Source organism: Harpia harpyja, chromosome 8 (genome assembly GCF_026419915.1).
Source record: "Harpia harpyja isolate bHarHar1 chromosome 8, bHarHar1 primary haplotype, whole genome shotgun sequence".
In the NCBI taxonomy this organism is placed as follows: domain Eukaryota; kingdom Metazoa; phylum Chordata; class Aves; order Accipitriformes; family Accipitridae; genus Harpia; species Harpia harpyja.
In genome coordinates this window covers 762,271-787,465 of record NC_068947.1, presented here as the reverse complement: position 1 = coordinate 787,465, position 25,195 = coordinate 762,271, and the positions used below count along the sequence as shown (strand labels likewise).

The window sequence follows — 25,195 nt, the reverse complement described above, 5'->3', positions numbered from 1 at the left end:
GAAGAGAAGATGGATCTGGTGATGTGGTTTCTACAGCAGGGCCTAGTATTTGACCTGTAAACACCATGTGGCTAACAAAAGGTGCAGGGAGGCATCCTGAAACTAGGATCTTCGTCCCTCCTTTAAAAAGGATGATTGCCTAACCCACTTTCTTCAAGTGCTTAAATTAAGAAAACAATTGTGAGTAAAATAGAGTGAGGAAAAAATAAATTACTTTAAATACCAAGTATGGATTCTTGACCCTTTTGCGTTATTTGAAGTTGTTCATATTCTCTTTTATTAGATAAAGGTACTCCCGTATTGCAGTCTTTTATCAGTTTTTAAATCAGAAATTACAACAAACTAATTAGCAAGCTGAATAGTTAATAAATGAAAACTTTATGTTTTTCTAAGTTAGACTTCAAATAGACAATTGCTTTCCCCTCCTTTCTGATCCAATGAGTTGTCATGAGAGGCATGCAGTTTGCTGGTGCCACTGCTTCACTGCTTGGTTAAATATTTTACAGCTGTATGGGCAATGTCTTGTTTGAAGTTAAATGCTAATGAGGGTTGCTGTGCTAGTTAAGTAGGATCAAAAGTGATGTGAATTTACTGTGTCCAATCAAGTACATAGCTACATAACCATTTCAATTTAAATGCTGAATATTAGATACAATAGTTAATATCCCTGTACTAGGGTTTTATATTTTCCTTTCACTTTTCCTGATTGAAAAGTGTGGGTATGCCTCTGCCATAGCTGTGGAACAGCAAAAAGAGCTTAAATGCACTCTTCACTAGGGCCTGGAGACATGCTGGAAACAGGATAGATAATTGATCTGCTAAGCCTTCCTCCAACCCAGAAGTAGCTACAGGAATACTATTGCTCGTTTCATGAAGAGAAGCTCTCTCTGCATCTTACAAGCTCTGTGTCCGTACATCTGCACTCTGTACAAGGGAAGGGGGACAACTGAGATTGCTACCAGGCACGGCACACCATTTTTCCAGCGGCACAAGTGAAACTCCCTGTGCAGGCTACTGCAGCTGGGAGCTTTCTCTGAGGTTTCCCTGCCCGCACCTTTGCTATGTATCCTGCGAATCTCAAGTCGTGTACAAAGGTGCAAAAAAATCGGCATAGAATAGGTGTGGAACCATGTTAAAGATACAGAGAAGATGAATGTCTAGTGCGTCCTTTGTGGTGATTTTCTTTTGTGTATTACAAGTAAGCCTTGAAGAAAATCAATGTTTTCCCTGTAGGGAAACTGTTACGCTAATTCAGCATCAAGGAGGAGGCAAGAGTGAGGAAACTGGACATAGAGCTGAAAACAATGCATAGAAAAAAGGTCAGCAATTCATTCGGGCTTTGGCCTGAGTACAGCTGATCTAACAGTGAAAATTATACAGCAGCATGCTGTGGTGGTGTGAGTCTCAGATTTAATAGCTTACGATCTGAAAAAAGAGCGTAAGAGTAGGAGAACTTCCTTCCTTCTAGCATCCAGGAATGAAGTTTTCAGGGATAAGATAAGATGGGGAATGTGATTCAGTTCTACTTGACTCCCCCAAACAAGCAATTAAAATTCTGTATTGATAATTTATTGCATACTTGGATACAAAAGGAAGGAATTATTGGCTGTGGAAGTTCAGTTCCCAAGAAAGAATTGCCCCGACATGAAATTCAAGGTCAAGATTCTGTGTCCCATCAGTTAGGTTTCCTTCTGTAGAGCTCCTCTGAGCTTTGAGGACTATCTTCTGCCAATTTTACTTAGGGTATATGCACAGCTTCGTAGTTTCTGTCAAAATTATCATTGATAAAATAAATTGCAAACATGCAGTCTTGCAGAACAGTTTGTTTCCTCTGTCATTCTGGAAAAATCAACATTTGAGAGCACAGTGGATGCTACTGGACTGTAGAGTAGAGGAAAATAGATTTATGTGTGGAAAATGGGCTTGTGCTTTGGAGTTTCTTTCGATGTCAGATAAACATTGGTTTACTGGAGAAATGAAATTTCAAGGATTTTCGAAAGCAAAAAATGCTGAAAAAGAATAATCTTCCCCCAAACCAATGTAATAGACAAAATCCATGGGAAAGTTGTTCTGTTTTGATGCAACATTTCATTGCTATCCTTGATTTTTTTTAATTTATTTTTTATTTAATGGGGAAATTTTCTCTCCCTTTCCTCTCCCTCTACAGAATTCTAAGCAATGGTGCATAAAAAAAGTCCCAGATTCGGTGAAGGAAAGAGTGCACAAGGGGCTTTTTAAAAACTGCTGGAGTCAGGATGTACAGTCCTTCTGGCAATAGTTCTAGCATTAGTTGCACATAGTTTGAGATACATGCTTTGATCCATTCAGTTTGTTTGAATGTGGCACTGAGAATACAAACTAGAACTTCCCGCCCTGGAAGAATAATTATGGCAAGTACAGAATATAAGGAGACAGATTTAATAGTTAATTTTTCTTTAGTTGATGGTATGCCTGAAGAAATTTGAATAACCCTGTTAATTGCTTTTGGGGAAAGTATTCAAAGGAAAGTCAGCTGGCTATTAAACCAAAAGGTTTATTATAGTATACTTAGGCCTCTGGGCCTGATGAAGTATTTTCAGACATTTAAATGTTTTTTTTTTTTTTAATTTTTTTTTTATTAAATCCTGTAGCAGCACATAGTAAGCAGAGAATAATGTCTGGGCCATGGAGGAGTCATTAGCAAAAATTCTCCTCGATCTAAAGGGAGCAGGATTGCAATTTATCCTTGCCACAAGGAATTTTTATATTGAAAAATCACTTTTTATTGTAATTGGCAGAAAGCCTCTTCAGAGTTTCAGTAGCTGTATAAATTAGACTGTATCTACTGTTTCAGGGCAATGAACGTTTAAGAAAACTAAATAGAAAGACTTTGGCACTTGGACTCATATTCTCCATTTTAGTAGCCCCAATGGATTGAAATGAGAGCCAAGACTCTAAAGTATGATTACATTATATGAATTTAATAATCTGAAGAAGTAGTATTGCAGTGTAGCTTTCTATTTTTTATTTTCTGATTATTTTTACAATATATAAAAGTTTGTATGATTCGGCCATTTAATGATATATTTCTAAAAAAGCCTGAGGCAGCAGAAGTATTAAAAGAGTTTGCAAAAGGGCACAGAATGAAAGAGGAGTAGGAACATCTTAAATACAGACAATAATTTTTCCTTTTGAGGGAAGAATAGTACAAAGGCAATGGGTAACCCAATAAATATTACTTTTAATGTTTCCAATCATGAAATATGCCACTGTTACTATTGATATAATGAAAAATAGGACTTTTAAAATTTATTTATGAAAGTTAGTTTTTATGGAAATGTTACTATCTCAAGGGATGCGTATTTGTAGAGGTTGAATTAGAGTTAACTAAGCAGGTAATGAATTTGATAGGTTCATAAAAATAAGACTTGAAAGCATTTTAATGATGACAGATGTATAGACAAATAAATCATGTAAATAGAGAAATCGTACATTCTGGGTGGCAAAGTATTGCACTGGTTTCTTGGCCTTGTAAATATGGACTTGCTATAAATATCTATATTCATTTTCTGTTGTTTCTTTCTTTAATAATTTCTCTATTCATGTGTCATGTCTGTCTTTTTGATTCTTATGCTGTTTTGTGGTGGTGTTTTCCTCTTTGTTGTTTTATTTCGATTTGGAGTAGGTTGTCAACCACAAAGCTTTTCTTCGGGTTCAAGTACCTCCTGAATACCACAGTGGTAATCTGATAGGCAAAGTATGTATCTCTTTAAATCTGCTTGCTATTGAATACATACGCCATCTTATTACTGTGTTTCTAGGCATTTAAAGATGTATAAGGATACTTTAAGAATAGTGTTTGGCAGGGTCTTCCCTTCAAAGTGATTGTAATCTTGGAGTACTCATTCCTTGCAAGCTAGATCCTGAGCATTTAGAATGCTTGTCTTGTGATAATCTCTCTTCACAGTCTGTACATAAAAATACTGCATATATTCAACTTTAGAAGAGGAAGTATTTTTTTAAAGTTCATAGTGTCCTAGTCACCTGTATCGCAAGATGGATAGGAATGTGATATCACAGAAAACTACCGTGAAAACCTTAATTCTTAAGACAACAGTGGATTAAACTCCCTGAACGCTGAAAAGTTAGTGACTTCTTTGAGTGAATGCAGTTCATTTTCTGTTATCCTATGTGTTTTCCTTCTAACTGCTTTGTAAGGTAGGGTAAGCACTCCTAATACTCTTGATGCTTGAGTAAGTGGCAAAATGAACTGCACGGCTTGAGTGAAATAATTGCGCTATTAGCTGTGCAGGCATAATTCCCTCTCTAAAAATGCAGAGATTTTACTCAACTTTTTTTATTTGGAAAAAAAAAAAGCTCTTTAATTCTAGTGTAACATCTCTGTCACAGTTGCAGAGTGACAGTTGCACTGGAATAACTAGCAGTACAGGCTTTTTTAATAAGCCTGTTTACATTATTAAGGTCAAGAGTTTACTCTTAACAGCATTAGCAAAACGTTTAGAGGAGTATTTTAAGCCAAAAAGCACTCTACATTTGGCTTGTCTTGCCTAGAGCCTAAAAATGGCCTATGTGGGCCTAACTCTTTCAAGCCTTCAGCAAAGGCATGGCTCAGTGCTTAATTCCTTTAACCATTTTCCTCTGAAGATCAGGTCCCTCTCTCAACTTACTTGCAGTTATTTCCTATTTTTTTTCTATGTTCCTAAACTTTTGGCTCTTTTTTTGGTAGATTTTAAAGTGTTGTGATTGAATACAAAATTTACATTGCTAGCATATTGGGCATACATTGTTTGCTGGAAGATTAGCTATTGAGAGCTGCTTTTTTTTTTTCCATCTGCTCAGTTTTTTGTATTTTTTAACTTAAAAATATCTCAAAATAAGACAATAAAAATAGCTTAACTACTAATCCTGAAATAAACCAACTCAGCATACAGTCTTTATAAACTATGAAGTTATAATTCTATTACAATTGAGTCATGATTTTTAGATTATATATATTTGCAGCTAGAATTGCTATATATGTTACTTCATACATATCTGTGCCATTTATTCATGAACTTAAAAAGCAGTAGTTGGTGTATGACAGGACAGTAATTTTCATAATTATTAGCTTTTGGTGTCAGAGACCAGCATCCCGAGTAGACAATCTGAAGAAGCAAGGATGGTATTTTCAGGCATTTCTAGCCCTTGATAGTGCAAGAAAAGTAGATGGACAGAACTGGGTTTTGATGTAACGAAGATATGAAAGACTCTCTTAGAAAGGCCACAAACTCTGCAGGAAGGGGCTTTATAATTTATTGTATGTAAATATTGGACAGAAGAAGCTAGAAAATTGGAGCTGGTTGCTTTTCAGAAAAGGTGATTTGCTCAAATATGTGCAGGGTTCCTGACTTCTGCACACAAAAATGTGTCTGTCATGGCTAAAAATGTAGTTTTAATTGCATGGATTTCACTATCTAAAAAGAGGCAAGAAATCTAAGTCAAATAGATGAGAAGCCAGCTGAATAAATACAGTGTTTCACACGTCATTTAATATTTTTCTGAAAATTGCTTTGCTTTTTCAGTAGATAACTGCAGTTCTCTTTGCATCACAAGATACATCATACTTGCAAATTGGATTTTTTTTTTTTTTTTTTCCATTGCAGGAAGAGCTAATTCACTGTTACAGGTTTAAGAATAGAGTTTATACACGAGAAGCTTTTGCGTTGCACTGAACTCAGTGTTTATTTCAATGAACCTGAGACTAAGTTGTTTTAATGTACTGGTAGTTTGGGTTGCAAGTTTTCTGGTTTTTTTTTTAGTAGGAAGTAAAGATAACTTTGCAACAGATAATGATATTGTTACAACATAGATACTGTACTGTAGGGGTTATGAGGAAGGAATGTGGCTTGATCTTTATCTGTTAGAAATAATTTAAAATTCTAAATCCTTACAGACTCAGATCAGCAACAGTATGTCACTGATACAGGTTCTTTTTCCATCTGTATTTTTAGTAACTGCATGCCCTATGTTGTTACTTCCTGTGAACAGTTTATTTCTCTTGTCTAGTTTATTAATGCATATAAAAATGTGCCATCTTCATATCCATTCTTTCCATCATCTTAGCACTCTCTCATTGTTCCAGGTGACTTTAAATGGCTTTACTGTAGGCTTAGTTGATATGAAAAAATTAAAGGTATGATTTTGCTCTACGTGTTTGATGCCTTGATATCCCCAAGGTGGTGGGTGCAGGGTATTTAGTGGTAGTTGATTGTGTTAGATGTATCATGCTGACCCATGCTTTAGTGCTTCTACCTAGTTATTCTGAAATGCAAAGTTTACTTTTCTTTTAAGCAGCAGAGAATTGTCATAGCTCAAAATGGGATACTGGTGCTTCTAGTAGCTGTGGAAAACTTTGCAGTTGTCTGGTTTTTGGGGTCTTGCTCAGGAGTTGAAGACTCTGAACTTGCTGGTCTTGGGCTCTGAAGGGCATGTCCTGTTTCCTCTCCCCTTTCAGCACCTTGATCATGTTTAAACACACACTGTGTGGCATAATAAGGATTTTTGGTGTATAATTCTAGAATTTTATGTTAAAAATTTTACATATATTACAAAACATTTCAAAGTTTCGTTGGTTGGTTGGCTGGGTTGGTGTTTGATGACTGCATGCAGCAGATGTTTTGTAGGCTCCTCTGGATTAACATCTCCATAAAGACCTTCCAATGCCTGTGTTTCTGTATTTATCTCTCTCTTTGTGGGGAGCTCTGCATCATATCCTTCCTAGCACAGAGTGATCCTAGAGAATGCAAGTATGTCCCTGACCCCCAAAATCTGGGAGCAGAAGGTTAGCTCGTAACTGTCAGACCCTATTAGGGTTTGTGCATCACATTAAAAAATTGAACAGTTTCATTGTATTGCTGCTTAACAGATCTGGACCCTTATTCATCACCCTTGTTAATATTTATAATTCTTCTACAGAAAATTCCTTGAATTTAAAGCTTGCAAATCTTGTGTTAAACAGTGCACTAAAGCTTCGTAGTGCACCAGCCCTAATCTATCTGGTTTTTCTGACAGTAAAAGATTCCGTGTATACACAAGCATATTTCCACTTTCTTTTGTTTTCTAAACTGTGCCTGTTTTACTTTTAGGCCTCCAGTGGCAATTATTATTTTATTCCATACATCATCACACCTTGTGCTGACTACTTTTGCTGTGAAAGTGATGCCCAACGAAGAGCTTCTGAATATATGCAACCCAGCTGGGACAATATCCTGGGGCCACTTTGTGTCCCACTGGTGGACAAGTTTATCAGCCTTCTCAAGGATGTTCATGTTACATCATGGTAATTTTACAACACATACACCTCCAGAACCTTTGATAGTCTCTTTTTAATATTATGAAAAAAGATGCAGAATCTCTAGTAGCATTGTTTTTTTTTTTTTTTTTTTTTATTTTTCACTGCACTTAATATAGCATTAAAAGAAGCTGCTAACTTTACTGCTTTCTGTATTGATGTCCTGCAGCTGTTGCAGTTAACTAACCATGTTATGATAGAAATTGATTTATGGTTACTTTCTGAAATATCAGTAAGCAAAGGCAGTCCATGGGTAAGGTGAAGTGCTTAAGTATGAATTACAGTGCATAAGGTTGTAATGGGAGATGAGATCACAGCCTCTTCGTAGAGCTCAAAGCCAAAGACTGTCCTTTTCTGTCACCAAATAAGTATATATATATGGCAGCAATGGACAATCAAATATAACTTCTGTGGTTTGGTTTTTGTTGTTTGTTTTGTTTAATATTAGCCTTCTGATATCACCAAATAAACATGATACTGTTCAGCCACTTCTACAAGGGACTGTTGGAGTTTTGAGGACTGGGGCTGGAGGTGGAAGTCTCTCTTTCCCAGTTGCTCACCCTGTACTCTGCAGCTAGTCTGGTTTTGTTTGTATTTCTGGAAAACACTGGGAGAGATACGCTTCTAGGTTTTCTTTTTCCTGGTGTCCGAAGCATGAGGTAGCGCCAAGGGCCCTCGGATTTCTTTCTCTTTCCCCATTGCCATCCCACCCAAGTGAAAGGCTCACCTGAAAAACTCCTTTTCTCACGTGGTCCCACCCTTAGGATCCCATGGATGACCCTGCTGACACAGACCTTGTCTCTTACAGCTCCCTGCATGGCAGGTCTGCTGTTCTTTGGCACCTTGCTGGGCAGCAGCTGGAATATTGCTGGCCTGAAGAAGCACAGGCTGCCTCCGGCTTCTCCAAAACAGTGCTAGAGGGGAGGCTACGTGCAGGCAACACAGGCACACTTCGAGGAAAGGGACAAGAGGAGGAGCAGAAGCTCCGTGAAGTTGGTCGGCATACGGGAGAGCTGTGCTCAGCGGTGTGGACTCATGAAACTGGTAGCACAGTTGGTCCTGGTAGTAGTAAATTTTGGTACTGCTTAGCGTTTGTGTCATTGTGAAAAGGTGCTCTGCGCACCAGCTGTCCAAAGCTACCCGTACACTGTGTCTCTGACATTTATGACCAGGGTTGTGGGTGGTTTTGGTTTGATAATTGTGTTGTGAAGTCCTGCAGTAAAGCCTCATTTCTCTCTCCCATTTTCAGGCTGAAGTGCCTGAAAGAGGCTTTTGTACAGCTGCAGAATTGGACACTGTTATGGTAGATCCCTGTGAAGAGGAAGATGTAGCTAGATGATCCCTCATTCCTGCCAAAAGCTTGAATAAGTTTGAAGAGGTTAAGTGCTGGGTCATTCTTGAAAGTGAGACTCCCATTCCTAAATCATTTGGATACTTTTGAAATACATTACCCAGTATCCCCCTGTGGTTTGGTTAGCACAGGAAGGACTAATTATCATTAGCCTGGTTGAAGGCAATGCTGGATAGAAACCTGAGATTGGAAATCCATGGTGAATTAGGCCTAACCTCCACTGACATCAGAACAGCTATTATAAGCTTTCCAATAGCGCTTACTGTGACCTTGCTGCTTTGCATTATAAACATCTTACACGTTATTTGTAAGATATAACATGTATTAGACAGAGAACTTAGGGGTTTTTGCTATGTGTAGGGCTTATGCTAAGCAAAGTTGAATACTTTGCAATACTCATTTGTAAACAAAAAAAGCATTGTATGCACTTGAGTATCTGTCAGGTGACATCTGCTAACTTCCAAACTATAGACTGCATAAGCTGCTCCGCATAAAGTTATCTCTAAGTAGCCTGTCCAGGTCATTTATAACTGTCGTACTGATAATGTATATGTGATTTTGTATTGTACAAAAGCTCTGGTGTTGTGTTGTGCACTGATTTCAGTGTAAATAAGATGCACTTACTGGGGGCTTTTACATAGATCCTGCCCACATTATGTATTATGTTTACCAAACAGAAAGCAACAGCTTTTGGTGGCTTGTGTTTGGTTTAGTTTCTTTTTTTGAAAGCCTCTTTCCTCCTTTTGTGATAAAATCATGTACCTCCTTTTTACATCACACTGGTCTTTCCTCTCTGTGTCGCTGTTATCCCGGTTGCTGCCTTCTTTAGGATACAAATTACCACATCTGTCACGGTCAGTAATGCGGCAAAGAAATGCCCCAGTTTTACTGCGTTGATAAAGTTATCTCACAATCCTGGTTATAAACATATCGATACATAGCCCCACAGTCTGAGGTGGGGCAAGGTGGAATATTTATAATGAGTTAATGAAAAATGTGGAACCATTTGATGTGCACCTCACTCTGAGGAAATGGTACTTTTTATTAGAAATTAAGCTCTTTATTAGAAATATAACCATGTTTCATAAGAAATATCTAACAGTCTTCTTCCCATATGTCTATCTTCTATTTCTTTAGTGCCTATTACAAAGAAACACTGCTAAATGATATTAGAAAAGCTAGAGAGAAGTATCAAGGAGATGAACTGGCTAAGGAGCTGGCCAGGATTAAGCTTCGTATGGATAATACTGAAGTGCTGACTTCTGACATTGTCATAAACCTGCTTCTTTCTTACAGAGATATTCAGGTATGTTCCTAAAGACTAAGGAAGATTATTTTACCATGGTATTTTGGCTCTTGTTTGTTCTTCTATACTTCATTGTTCGTTAAACAGTGATTCAAAGCTGACACCAAGTTGTTACATTGGTTAACAGTTTGACTTGTCTGTTGGGTCACGTAAGGGGCTTTAGACTCTTATTTATTTTGCCTCTGAACAAGAGACACAGATTAGGTGACTACCTGAGGTCTCCTCCTTTGTTTTTAGTCATATTTAACCTCCTTAAAAAAAAAAAAATTAAAGGAAAAAATTTCCTACTGAAGCAAGATGTTTGCTTTTCCCTTCCTTCTCTCCCTTTCCTTCCTCACCCCCAAAGCCAGATATATTTAGAAATTAAGAAAATGCAATTGTTGTGACCATTGTATTGGCCAGAGGTGCCCAAGTTGAGAACTATCATTCAAAAAAACATTAATTTGTTTTTAAAATCTAACTGCACCTTTTTCTTTTGATTTTATTTTTTAAATGAGTTCTGCTTTTGCTAAAACACAGCCTGCTTACTGTATTTCCAACCTGACAGTCTGTGCTTGACATCCCTTTTAAAATATATTTCCAACAATTCGATGGAAATTTTTTTTTCATCACGAGCTAAGTTGGTTATTTCATAAGTATAAATGCGTTGTGAGGGCAGTGGGTGACCACATCATCCTGTAGTACCCAGCTTTCTATTCCGAGATGCATATTTTCCTGCACCACTTTATCCAACTTGATTTTGATTGGCTCTGGTGATCATGTGCATTCTTTTGAAAGGTCTTCTCCCTTGAGAAATGTAATCATCTCAAAACATGTTTTGAACAAACCAATTAAGTAATGTGAGGCCATTTGTGATGTCAGTAAACTGACCTCTTCAGCAATGTATATGTGGGTTACCCCTGAGAAACCAAAATGAATGCACAACCAGCTGATATACTGCAGAATGAACTGTGCTCAAGTCTGCAATGACCTGATGAAGTGTCATTCATCAGAGGTACTTAATGAGGCCTGAAAGAGCCAGACTCATCACCTCTTCTTCCTGGTGCTGGGAGTGTGATCGATCAAACTGGCCAGAGGGGTTCAGTAATTTGGGCGGTGGCACTGAGGTGAGGAAGAGGCAAGTACTGACATGGATAGACAAAATACCTGTTTAATTCCTTATGCGGAGTTTGTGGCTTTTTCACCGACTCTTCTAGGAACAGTCACCTGAGATACTCTCTAGCAGTCATGATACATTTTAGTTTAGTGATGCTTTCCTCTGCTTTCAGTTTCTTTATTTTCTTTCTTTTTTCTTTTTTTTTTTTTTTTTTTTTAATCATACTAGGACTATGATGCTATGGTGAAGCTGGTAGAAACACTAGAAATGCTTCCTACCTGTGATCTGGCTGATCAACACAACATTAAATTTCATTATGCTTTTGCATTGAATCGGTAAGGATGATTGATTGAGGTCGTCTCATTTTATTGCTGTTCCATACGGGCCTATATATGAATTTATGGTGCAGATAAAGTCAGATTCTTTTCCCTTTCTGCACGCACCGATATTCACCACAGTCATCTTTCCTTAATCCCATGCTTCCTGTGCACCGGGGCAGCTTGTAACTTTTGAAATGGTTGTTTTCCAACAACCATCATTTTGTCAACAACCTGATGAGGGTGGACCTGTTCCAAAGGCCACCCGAGTAATTGCAAAAGACTCTAATGATACCAATGGGTTCTTGGTCCGGCTGAGATTGTTTATTCTGAGTCACTGATTATTCTGAATGTCTTGAAAAGTTTAGCATAATAGAGTTATGGGTGAGTTATTAAAGTAATAGGTAACAAGCACTGCTTGATCCATGAATACACATTCGTGATACAGCTTCTTTGAAAGGCTAAAAGGTGATCCGGACCTACAGGCACATTACTAGATTAGTAAGCACAGAAATATTATTGAACTCTTCTGGTTAGCTACAGATTTCTGTAGTGCCTATGTATAATAGTAACTTCATTTCTAAAGAATTTATATTAAGATTGTATTGTAGAAAATATATCTTACGCAAATGAAATCACATGTAATAATAAATGTAGCTGGTTAGATGCAATCCACATGCTATTAAAAATTGCTACCTGCAATCTAACTAAAAACTAGCACAGGGCAGCGTCAGGATGGCATACATCAAAGGGATTAAGAACTTAATAATAGATCTAGAAAGTCAGTTCCTTTGGCATTTTATGGAAAGCGGTAATAAGTCTGGTGCCATTTGACAATTTCATCAGACTTAGGAGTAAATGCAAAATCATTGCTCAGAAAAGTGTTGGATATCACCGTGTCAGTTCTGTGTCAAAGAACAGTCTTCTCACAGCATTTTATAGACTGTGATCAATACAGAAAAAAAAAAATTCTCATGCAACCATGTGCAAGTTCATAAATATAGGAACAAAGAACGCAGTACACACTAACAGGAAAGTTCTTAGAAAACAGTGATTTTTGAAAAGGATCTGGTGTTTTGTTAATAGGCTGAGTGATCATCTGAGTAATGCAGTGGCAAGTAGCGTGAATTGATCTTTGAAAGAATGTAGTAGTGAGTAATACAGAGTATATAGAGTATACAGCATAGGTGTGACTGATACCATGCATAATTCTAATGTCCATGCTTTTATGAACAGCTAGCTATAGTGATGTTTTTTGAAGGCTGGAATTAAACCTATTTAAAATGCCTCAGAGTTCTGAGAAGTGAATTGATTACAATGAGAATTACTTCTGTGGGAAGAAATGTACCAGGTGCCAGACAATGCCCAAATCTCTCACAGAAAAAGATAACTAGAGCCATATTTGGAACCTTAACCCAAATTTAGATCATGACAAAGCCTTTTTAATAATAAGGATAAATTATTAATATTTAGATCTTGATACCAAATATATGAATATGGTTCCTACATATAATTCAGCTTATGTAGGGTTTTTGTTTTTAAGACTGGAAGTGAAGAGTGGGTATCTTGATTCTCCACTCCTGATATCACAGACCATTAAATCTTAGCTGATTAACCATCTACTGAGTCTGTTAACTTGTTTCGCTGAAGTGTATCTTTCAAAAGACCAAAATTTTGATCTGAATATATGAAGACAGAGAGAATCCATTTACATAATTTGCAGTTTGCTCTGGTATTTATCACACCCAGTGAAAGATAATTTTCTCATTAGGCTGCTTAAAAATAAAAGGAAAAAATGCACTTTTGGTATAAAATTTTTAATGTACCACACAAAGCAATATTTTAAAGTAGAAGCCAGTGTTTTGACATTTCTTTAATTAAATTATGTAAATTCTAAACCATGTTCTTGGCTGCATAATTATTATTGTTATTATTGAATATTATTGTTACTATTAAATGGTACATTTTTTCCACCTTTTTTCCCCAAACCCCTAAAAATTGCAGGCTTGATCTTATAAAGCTTCTGAAATTCAAGTCTCCTTAAGATATCATACTGAGAAGTGGTTTCAACAAAAAGGATTCGGCCCTATTTTTCAGAATTTTGTCCAACTTTTTATTATTTCAGGAATTTAACTCAAGATGTTTAGATTTGCCAGTAAGAATAATGCTAGGGTCATGCCTTGTACTTAGGAAAATACCCTCATACAATCAGTTTTTAAAACTTTTTCATTTAGATGTGCATAATAAAATTGGTAAGCTCCTTTACTCTTTCTGTCTTCAAATTCTTTGTATGTTGAGTAGCATGTGAACCTCATGCCGTTAAATCTTCTGTTTTGGCAATGCCAATAGCGCCCTGGTAAGACAAGACAAAATGAATGGCTCATGAACTTTCTTTTCCCATTAACAGGCTTCATTAAATTGATCACTAGCCTGAACCAGCATGACTATCCTTGTGTTCTTCTGGGAACAATTTAAACATTCTTATGGAAAGTTTTTTTCAGAAATAAATGACCACTTTTCTATCAGTAAGAATGCAGAATTTAGCTTCTACAGGTGTTTTTGCCTTCTTGAAACAAAATGATGAAAAAAAGTCAAAAGTTAAGACTTGAACATTTTCAGAACAAGTCCACTTAGTTTAAAATGACCCCTAAAGTGTTGCTGTTAGCATCTTACTTCCATGGGATTTTTGAATCACTTATTTTTTGTATTTTAAAAACAAATTCTTTTTAGCAAGTTCTATCAGAATCTGTTTATAAAACAGTGTTTTCACTTAATATGCTATTAATTTCAGCATACCGAACAGTATTAACATTGCTCAGTACAACTGATTGAGCCTACCAGGAAGAAAATACATCATAAGCAAAACAGAATTAGCAGCTGTAAGAATATCTGACCCTGCAGAAGTTAATGTTTGCTTAATCACATTACGAAGGTGTACCAGAACTGTGATCGTAATCAACAGAAAAAGTCTTTCACTTATTTCCTCTTGGACTCTGTAACTGAGTTCTGCTGTCAATTAATTTCCCGTAGCACTTTCAAGTCGGTGTTATTGGAGTGCTGCACAGAGCTAGCGACGTGGCAGGCAAGCGGCAGAGGATGGCTTCTGGGAGCTTTGCTGGTGCGTCAGGTGGACACAAACCCAGTCTGAACCGCAGTTGTGTGCAGTTCTGGGTCCAAGTTAACCAGCTGTGCTAAGGGAAGGGACGGCGATGTTTTACTTTGGACTCGGCAGCGTTCCAGCCTAGCTGCATGTCTTCTGGGTCAGAGCCAGCCGGGGTCTGACCTCGCTTGGATCATGAGCAAAGCAAGCCCGGGCCTGCCTGCAGAGTACCGTGCAGAAGTGTGCTAAAGCAATTCCTATTGTCATACACAGGGGAGGCAGGCATTTTCATGCTGATTTCTGGTACCCTGATTCACATAGCAGGTTTTTAAGCACAGCCCCTCTCCGAGATCACTATCTTCCTCCCTGGTTTCCATTTCAGAGCAGACCATTGAGAGCATCTTAGATCTGTCATGTCTTACGTCTAATAACTAATAATTTTGACTCCACACAGAAGCAGAGCAGAGAGTGCTCTCTTCTATGCAGATGTGGGTGGTAAGAAGTTGTTCCTTGTTGCCTCCCAGCTGAGATTTAGGTCTGATTGTATCTTAATTTAGGCATAGAATGGACCACATCTTTAGGAATAAGTTCAGCCCGAATGTGCAACATGAATGTTTTCAATATTTGTATTCACGGCTTTGGTATGAAGTAAGATGCTGTGTAATTGAGGGCTGGGTGTTTCAGATGTGGATGGCTGTTTGCTTCAGTTCATGGGTATACCTAGCCCGGGAGGCAAGCACTGTCTAAGGAGAAGATGAGGTATGGGAGCTGCCATGAAAGGATGTTCTTAAAGTTCCAGATTCTTGAAAGCTAAGAAATTTCTCAATTAAGATTGCCATTTTATTTCCTCTGTTTTAAATGCGTGTCTAATTGAAGGCTGTCTGATTTTTTTCCTTGAGAGCTTTGCCTGGTGTGGTGCACTGGTATAGCTGGAGGTCTTAATATTTTGTGTCGATCTGCTTGTTAAAGATGTAACAGTTCCATCTGATAAATAAATACACATTTATTATATGGCACAGCCCTCCACCCCACATGTGAAGTATCATTAGTTCCTTATGGGTTCTTTCATGTTTATTGTTGCAATACCCGAGTAATATATCACCATATCATGGAGAAATAGAACAATGGTGCTTACTTACATTTACAGCTGTGGAACTAACACACAGATACATGAAGTCCACTAATTAAAAGTTCTTAGCTTGAGGTGTCTACAGTGTGGTTTTTTTCTTTTGAAGTGTAAGGCATGATGAAATGTATTTAAAAATCCCATTGTCTTCAGCAATAAATGGAAATGCACCTTTATTAATTAGCCTTCGGGCTCTCAAGCTAGCGCTCCTATATAATGAGGACTGCATGTTTCTGTGGCAAGTCTTTGGGTTGAAGGGACCTGCGTAAAGCTAGAAGACAGTCATGCAGGATGGCCTCCAGCTGTCTCAGGTGTATGGTTGTCCTTTCTCCTGCAGCTCCCAGCCTTGACTCTACCTGCATCCCAGCTCCCCAGGCAGGGGCCTCAACACCAACAGCGAACGCAAGTCTGTGGCAGAACCTCACACTAAACCCAGCTCTTGTATGAGATGACCAGTAGCTGTGTTTCCTTTAAACAAAAAAACAACCAAGCAAAACAAAAAACACATAACACCCTCCCCCCACCCTTGATCACACAGTTTAATTTTACATTGGCAAGTACACATATGGGGCCTGAATTTATGTTGTAATGATGACCTGAATTTCTGTTAAATTTTGAGGGTTTTGCAGTTTTAAAGAGTGTTCCTGTGTGTTGTGCCATGTTCTGCATGTCACTATGTTTGTTACTTTTGCCCACTCTGCTTTCCTGTGTGAGTTACGGCTATAGTTCATGGGACTGACTTAGGTTAATGCTGCTGGCCTTAGGGCCTGGATCTTGCCAGGTGAGCTCTTTCATGTGATGCTCTTATAGCTGAGGTCTGCCAAGTGCTTTTATTGATGAATTTCTAGATTCACACACAGAGGAGCTGGTCAATGATCCTTTTTTTGTGGAAGCTTTCACCCTGGGATTTGATGTTTTACAGAATCTGAATGTATGAACACATCCAGCTACCCCTCCAACAAGTAATTTTCCTGAATATCTAGTGCAATGGCTGTCTGTATTAATGAAAAGAAGGTAGAAATACTACCTGCATATATGGCATGGTGTTAAAACTGGTTCTCTAGTATTACAGCTTTTTTCTTCCCTTTTTTTTTTTTTAAATTTAAAAACCCCAAGATTCTTCTTAAGGGAGATGGATGTATAAAGTGATTTAATATGCTTTATTAATGTATTACATATGCATATATTCATGCCTTTTGTGTTTGGAATCACAATATTTCAATGTTTTAAAGTACACGTAGATTAATTATAAGCAACAGTTAAATTTTTGATCCATCTGGAAAAAAAGCCAAACCAAACAAACAGTAAAAGAAGATCCTAAAGGTTTTTTTTTAAAAAACCTACTATTGTTTGCCACCAAGTCTTTTGCAGAAAACAATAACTGTGATATTGCATTTTTAAAAAAGGTTTCTAGAATGTCTTCTCTTATTTAATAATTTTAGAATAGAATGAACTGTTTCCTATTCTGTGTTTTGTATTGCCTCAAATTATCTAAAAGAATTGAGCAAGTCACGTGAGCAGTATAAATCATGATCAAAGCCAATGGAACAGGAAAGTTTTGCAATCCATTTCTTTGAATTTTACTTGCTTGTAATCAGGTTAAGTGAGTAATAAAAAAGGATGTTGGTTTGTTCTTTATTGCTTTGTTTCCTGTTGCTGTAGTATATATATAGTAGATAGATAAAGTACAGGTATTTATAGTTAATTCAATTGCTAAGTGTGCTTGTCAGCTGGCTGTTTGCTTAGGATCTACTTCACTAATTTGGGGCTGCATAGCAAAGTTTTTGATGATGCGCAGTACGCTTATGTTTGAGTATTTTCCAATTGGCCTTATTTACCAGGACTGGAGATACGAAGTTCTGGAAGCTTGCAGATGCCAGAGTGTATGCCAAATTCTGTTCAAAACAGAGTAGACTTTAAAACCAAACTCAGCCCTGGCATGAGGCCAGAGCTGTGAAGACTTCAGTCTTTTTCTAAGGCAGTTCTATCTTCATTTATATTAAAGATGAGGGCAGATGCAGTCACTATTATTTAACTCAGCATGCTGTGTTTTAACAAGCAACATATTCCAATACAATAATAAAAAAAGGCAATTAGCAAGTGAAGGGCGTAACAGGGTGCAAGTAGAAAATCACTAGTAATTGTGAATAATAGTAGCCATAGGAAATTATTCTCATTGAAAAACACTGGGTTATTTAAAATGTTCTGTTCTGTGATTACTCAGATTTAGTAAAAAACACATCATGGGGTTCCTCATTTTATATGAGTGGCTTGCATGAAGCACCTGAAGCGTATATGAGGGGAAAAAAAAAATCTGTTGTTTTTCATTGTCATATCTAACTGGAGACTTGCAAATTTAGTTCGTCTCAAGGCCCAATTTAGGGTCTTGTTTTCCTCATTCACTCTTTCAAGTATCGAAGGTACTACAATCAGATTGCATCCTTAGTGAAATGTGTCTTAACTCACAAATTAGTTTCTTTTTTTTTTAAGTGAGAGTGCAAGTGTAACAACTAATTCAAATTAGCTGTTGTATTCCTTAATAATTAAGAATTTTTTAAAAATCTTTTTTGCTGTAGATTTCTGTACAGTTAGTAGCAATTCAGATCACCTGCTATGGAGTCTTTAAGGCATACTTAACTAACAGTGTCCTATTTTTATGCAAGAAAATTCAAAATATATATTTTATTATTAATTACATATAATCACTGGAAGCAAAGGTATTGTATGTGATAATAAATGAACAAAGTATTGTATATGAAGACCAGTTATTTTATGAAAGGTAGTATTTACACTAACCGATTAAGTTGTCTCACTGACATTTCCTCTGCAATGTGACAGTGAGATCAGGGTTTTTTTTTAATCATGATATGTGCAGTAAACTATTGATAGCTGCTTCAAGGCTGGAACTGGAAGAAAAACAATATTCATATAGGAACAGAGTGGAAAAAACAGGTTACTCTTTTTGAATGGACTATTCTATGGGAAACGTTTTCAGAATTGTTTGTTATGGTTTGATTTGTTCCCTGAGCATTGCTCTTCAAGAAATCTGTTTGCTTATAGAGACCTTAAAATAATAAGAGAGGATCAAATCAATGAGTCCACATGAAATATAAAGGAAGCCAAAGGTGGATTCCCTTGAGTGAATTACTTTTCACAGACATATGGTTTTCTATAGTATATAGTCTTCTCTAGCTAGGCAGATGGAAACAAGCCATACGGGGGAAGATGTGAACAAAAAAAAGTGGAAAAAAAAAAATTGTATCAGCTGTTACTTACGGAGCAAGCTAATTCTTGTCCCAGTGAAATCCATGCTGTTCCTGTTAACATTGTTGGACAAAGGCTTGGTTCACTGAGTGTTGTTCTGGCTCCTTAACCATGCCGATGCTTTAAAGCTGGTAAAACCAGCCTGCGAAGCAGGAAGAATTTTTGGTTTAGGGGTATTTAAAACTAGGACTTCTTATAATGACTGCAGTGGAGAGAAAGATTCAGAGAAGAGAATGGATTTGAGGGGGAAGAAAGAAGCCATGAAATCAAAAAGAGAGGAAAAAAAAAAAAGAGAATTTGGTTTTTGCTGTAAGGCAGTGTTTTTCCAGGTGAGAGGCTGTGATATGGATATGATTTCTGGATGATGTTTGAGAGCTAGGGAAGAGAAACAGCATAAGGATGGCCATACTGGCTCAGGGCATAGTTCCTTCTAGCCTAGATTCCCATCTCTGACGGTGGTCAATAGCATATACCCAGGGAACAGTCTGAAGATAGGAAAATGCATAGCAATAAGTCTCCCTAAGTAACCCCACTGCTTCCACCAATTTGTGGCTCAGGGACTTCCCGAGACAGTGGTGGTAATTTGTGTGTTTGTCAAGTAAATTTGGGAAGGGAAAAGAAGGATAGATTTGTAAAGAGATTCTGCTTTCTGCAAATGATGATTGATTTCTGTTTTAGTGACCTCTCTCCATTAGTACAAACTCAGAGAGAACTTGAACAAACTGAAGCAAACCTCAACATATTATTCTTGCGCTTCAGAGGGGGAGAGGCCCAGAGAACTGTGGGGGTGGTGGATGGGACAGGACTGATCTGTGGAGAGAGTGTTTCTGGTGCCGTTAGCAGTTTACGAATTTTTAATCTGAGAACGTCCCAGATCCCTTAAATATCAATAGCCATGGAGGATGCTGTGAGTACAACACAAGGAAAGAGCACGAGCGCATCCGTTAGGACTTACTGCTTGTGGGGTAGTTGTTCCCCCGTGGAAACAAGCAAACGTGTCTCAGCAGCTCATGGAGTACCTCTGGGCTTCCCACTCCAAGCCACGATTCCGGTGACTGAAGTTGCCAAGTTACAGAACAGCAGCTTCTTTCTGAGAGGGAGAGGAAAGTGTGGAGAAGGGGGGATGGAGCAGGGAGAGACAGAAAAAAATCCTGTCATAGCTTAGTAGTAGGAAGTTTTTAACTGTATCGTGCTTTTTGGAAGAAGCAGCATTGCTTCATTTTGCAGCTTATGCCTTGGCTTCAGAGGACAGTGTTTGAGTTGAATACCTCTCGTTATGAATGACGATGTCTGACTCCAACCCTAGGTTAAGACAAAATATGACAGCAGGATGGGTTGGGGAGCAACAAATTAGAACATGTGATACAAAACTGAAGTTGCACCGTAACTTAATCATGCCTCAATTCTGCTCTGTTCACTATATGCATTTATATGCACATGCTTAAAAATTTATTTTTATTATGTGCTAAGCTGTTTTCATCAGGTTTGTAGCCTTACAGAGTGATTCAGACAGGTAAAGGAGGAGTGGATAGTTGGGCAGGATGGGGAGACATATGAAAGAGGTTTGTGTAGGCAGGGAAGCGAGAAGACTGCTTCTGTGATTAAAGAAACATGGTAGAGAAATCATGTGGCAACGCTGCAATGAGCAAATCAGCAAATTGGCAAGTGAATCAGTGAACAGTTTCTGGAGGAGGCAAACTGTCAGGCAAAACTAAACTGGGAACAGAACATTGAGACTAATTCAGAGGAAGTGATTAGAGGCTATAAAGGTGTCCTGCAGGACAACATTATTTTTTAGGAAAAAAAACCTCTATGTAGTCATTTCTGTCTGAAAAGCCTTAGTTTATTGAAGTTTTCTTCATAGAGAAACCATTCCATACCATTGATTGTTCTCCTCTCTATTTGATTTCCCCCCCACCCCCCTCTAACCCTACTAGTTTAGTTTCTTTTTCAAATACAACCTAGAACTGTACACAGTACTGAAGATTGGTGTGCTGGCTATTTGTAAAAAGGCATCATGTTTTTAATTTTTACTCTCTGTCCATTTCCTTTTCATTCCTAGCATTTTGCTTGGCGGGGGGTGGGGGGTGGATTTGGCAGTGTTTTATTGAGCTCTAGGGTATTTTCATAATTGCCCTAGTATTTAGAAGTAACTTGAAGATCTCTTTCCTCACTAGCAGTAGCTTTTGCAGTTATTGTGTTCACGTAATTTAGACTGATTTTCTCTGGTTTCAATGCAAGATTTTGCAAGGCAAGGTTTGTAGGGAGAGAACTGAAATGTGCTAACAAAGAAACTAGTGGGGAAAAAAATAGTATTATCAACTCTCCCAGGGCATGTGCTTTGTTTTAATATAGTTTCTAAATAAATTGTAGTATTCTTTTTTCTAGCTCATTTACCGTTTAAAATATGTTTTATAAAACTGTATTTTGAAAGAATTTTCAGGTTGTGACTAGTGATTTTAAAAACTGCTCCCCCCAAACCCAGACAAACCATGAAGAATAACTCATATTTTCACTGCACGTGTATGCAGACTTGTTTAAGGCAGGATGCATCGTATCCCAGACATGGAGAGGCTAATGGATTGTATGTTGAAGAGCGCCAATGAAAAAATGCCTGTTTCAAAATTGTATTTTGTTCCCAAAGTGACTAGTTTGTGTGATACCATGAGGAACATACATACTTCAGTGCAAGCTGGCCTGTAACCAAGGAGCAGTAAAATAAACTAGTAGGGTCCTTTCTGTGGTAGCCTGTTGTGATTCTGCTCTGGCTTGTAAAACTTCATGTTCAGGGGATTTGCTTTGCCAAATCAGTCTCACCTGGAGCACTAATTTTCTCCATAAAGAGAACATTTTCTGCCTTCCTTCTCATGACTGTACATCATAACATACAGGGCTTTAGCTTTCCCTCCTCAGAGGCTGTGGCATCTCCATCCTTGGAGGTTTAATAGATTCAGCTTTTCAGGCAAAGCTAAGGCTGCCATGGTCTAGTGTTGGGAGATAGTCCTGCTCTGAGAAGGACATTCTGTTAGGTGACCTCCAGAAGTCCCTTCCAACCCACATTTTCGTGATTTGCTCTGCTATGTCTTTAAATGGGGCCTGGGAAGCTGTGGAAGCCAATATATTTGATTTTGGGTAAGAAAAATAGAAGTCAGGGCTACAGTCTTGACAGTTTAAGGTAATCTCTTTTACTCTATTGATAACACCACAGACCTGTTTCAAGACACCTTGAAACAAATTATAAGCTGTCAGACATGCAGATCTGACAAAGTGTGGAGTATGAAGTAAGAGATGAAAACCTGTCTTGGTCCAGCGTAACAGGTTCTGCACATTTTCCAACAGTATATTTTCATCTTGACTTAGAGAAGTTGCTTGTAGCCCAAGTTATGTGATTGTTCTGTTGTTTTTTTCTTGGTTAGCCCTCAGTTTTTGGGATTGCTTTAGAAGGCGATAACTGTTCCCAGATTTGTAGATTATTGTAATTGATAAGTTGGGTTTGTATTGCCCAATGGGCATCAAATTCTCCTGCTGTGAAAAACAGAGTTTAATATAAAGGTATCTAAACTGATTTTTGTTTAATAATATCCTGTTAGATTAGTGTATACTTGTCATGTGCTAAATTTTGTTTATTTTAATACATTTTTACTGATGATTTTTTCCTTATGACAGATAGAAGCCTTTAATTTTATTTTGAGTCCTGTAGTAGTACACTGTTTATTTAGGGCTTGGTCCTTTGAAATGCTCCTGGTATTGTATTTGGTTCATCCTTTGATGTCCAGAAGTACTAATCTGCACAGTGTCTTATTTTAAGCAGGGTCTTGCTTTATGCATTGTATTTTTTCTTTAAAGTTAATCAATCAGTACATAACAACTCTTTGTATGATCATTAATATTTACCCTGTTTTCATACAAAGCAGAGTTGAGTCAAAGTTTGTCTTGTCTGGGAAGCAGTGATGTTTTAATTTTCATCTTCCATGCAAAAGTGCTGTAAGTTAGGTACTAGTTGTGTATTTCTTGTGTTTTCAGCAAGAGCTTGAACACGGGCCAACTTCTGTGACCAAGTTACACGCGATCGGGGACCTGCTGGACTTAGCATTTTAGGGCCTAATTTTGTTCTAAGCTCTGTTTACTCAACTTTGTCTGTGTTCCTATTAACAGCAGTGAAACTTGGGTGCTATTCCTGAGAGAATCTGGTTAGTTCAGGACAGGTTTGGTTAGAGCATGCTGACCTGTGCAACGGATTTACCCCCACACTTTTTAACTTCTATTTATTTCTTGTAAAACTGAAAGAAGGTACTAACTTTCTCCTTGTATGCTCATTAGAGAAGACCAGTATTAATACCAGAACAACAGTCAATCTGAAGAAAAAATGCTTTAAAAAATATTCAAGTACTTGCTGTGAAAGTTTCTATTCTGCCAGTGACATCAAAGGCAGGATACAGCCTGCACAACTAGCTACAAATCTGTTTAATCTTATTAGATGTTCTCCATCATCTAACATGCACAGAAGCCTGAATTTTGCTACAGATGTCTTGTTATTGGTCTTCTTGCATCAGCTGGTTACCTAAGGAACTGAGCTGCTTTACAATAAATATTAATCCTTTCAGAGCATGCAAATAATAAATTTACCAGAAACCGTCATCTGCTACTGGTATTGCTGACAAAGTAATTGTAGGACTTGTAAGCCTGTTCCTGCATACCTAGGTGGGGATCAGAAAATTGTAAACAGTTCTGAAAAGGGGTGGGTAAATATTTTAAATCTCTCTGGTGATTAAAAAATGACTTGAAGAGGCTATTAAACTTTTAAGCTGTGTTTGCATTACTCTTGCAAATAGAATTTTTTTTTTCTAAGCGACTTTTTGCAGTAAATAGTGAATTCTAAACTTACAAAACCAGCAAGGTAAAGGGAGGCAAAAATTCTGATGTGTTTAATAATAATAAGGAGTGGAAATGTTATGTAATCACTGATTTCTTACCAATAAGATTGTTAAATATTTGTGAAAAGAAGCTGTATGACAGCTGTTTGTTCTCCAAATTTTTCTCTAATCTGAAGAATTTTAATTAAGAAAGAAATACAGTTCAGTTTTGCCCTTTTATTCTTGTTGTAGTTCAGAGGCCCCATATTGAGCTCCATCATTCTTTTGCCTAAATAGGATTGACCTGGCTTCTCCTGTACTTAGTCAGCGTTGCTTGGTATTGGCTCTGGATCCTCTGGATTCAAGATTACAAATCTTGGGCATAGCTGAATGAGCTGTCAGCTCGAATGCTGAAAATAGCCAGTTTTGTTAAGTATTGTTGGGAATGAACACTAAACAAGCACTTGTTTCTCATTGCAGGATGTGCAGAGTCTGTCTGCTTACACAGGGAGGAATCAAGTCAGATGGCAGATTTTTTCATAGAGGAGTTCTGGGCTTAAATCAGTTCTTCTGTGAGCTAGAAGTAGAGTCCCATGATAGGAGAATACATTTGTTTTTTATCAATCAACCAACAATCATACATCAATCTAAATGAAGTCAAGTCTGTATGTAGTAATGATGGATGGGTTGTGGGATAGATGGGGGATAATGTTATTCCACTACCTTGCAGTTACTGTTTCAGATCTGAACTCATTTATTTTATTCTCTGTATGTGATTTCAGAAGAAATAATGCAGGTGACAGAGAGAAGGCACTACAAGTTATGCTTCAAGTCCTGCAGACGTGTGATCACCCTGCTCCAGATATGTTTTGCTTATGTGGGAGGATCTACAAGGATATGTTTCTTGATTCTGACTGTAAAGATACCAATAGTCGAGATCATGCCATTGAATGGTAACAGAAGAAAACCAAAAATACCTATTTAAAAATGTTTTCAGACTTTTACTTCTGGTTATGAAAAGCAGGGCTGTAAGAATTAAATCAATTGTTCTACTTACCTCTTTTTCAGGGTCCTGTTTGAGTAATTGGTTTACTGAGCACCAGATCTTTGGATATGTGTTTCCTTGCTTCTCTTTATAGGCTATCATGAATATATAATGATACACTTAGTTTGTTGGGGAGGGGACAATGATTGACCCATGTGTTTGTAGAGAAAATACACAATTAATCTGCTTCAAGGCCAAAATGATGTGCAAGTGAGATCATGGGACTTATGTTGGTCCTCTGTGCAAGGATGGTTTCCACACTGGATCCCCAGGAAATGCAATGATCTACTCTATATATGGAAAAATATTGATAAACTGCATTATGAATATTCTTAAGACAGTAAGGCATGAATGTGCACACAGGCTGTCACTGACATACTGTTCACATAGGTACGTTTGTATAATCA

General features: G+C 37.6%; 1 protein-coding gene across 2 annotated transcripts in view; it reads left to right on the top strand.

Annotated features, from left to right (window-relative positions):
• Nucleotides 1–25,195, top strand: part of MAP3K15 (mitogen-activated protein kinase kinase kinase 15) — a 92,118-nt gene that overhangs the window by 28,211 nt on the left and 38,712 nt on the right. The window contains exons 4-8 of one of the 2 annotated variants that reach the window (XM_052794235.1): nt 3,665–3,736; nt 7,125–7,318; nt 9,819–9,987; nt 11,312–11,418; nt 24,526–24,696. In XM_052794235.1, coding sequence (XP_052650195.1) covers nt 3,665–3,736; nt 7,125–7,318; nt 9,819–9,987; nt 11,312–11,418; nt 24,526–24,696 — 713 coding nt within the window. The remainder of the gene's footprint in view (nt 1–3,664; nt 3,737–7,124; nt 7,319–9,818; nt 9,988–11,311; nt 11,419–24,525; nt 24,697–25,195) is intronic. The other variant, XM_052794236.1, reaches the window with a different exon arrangement.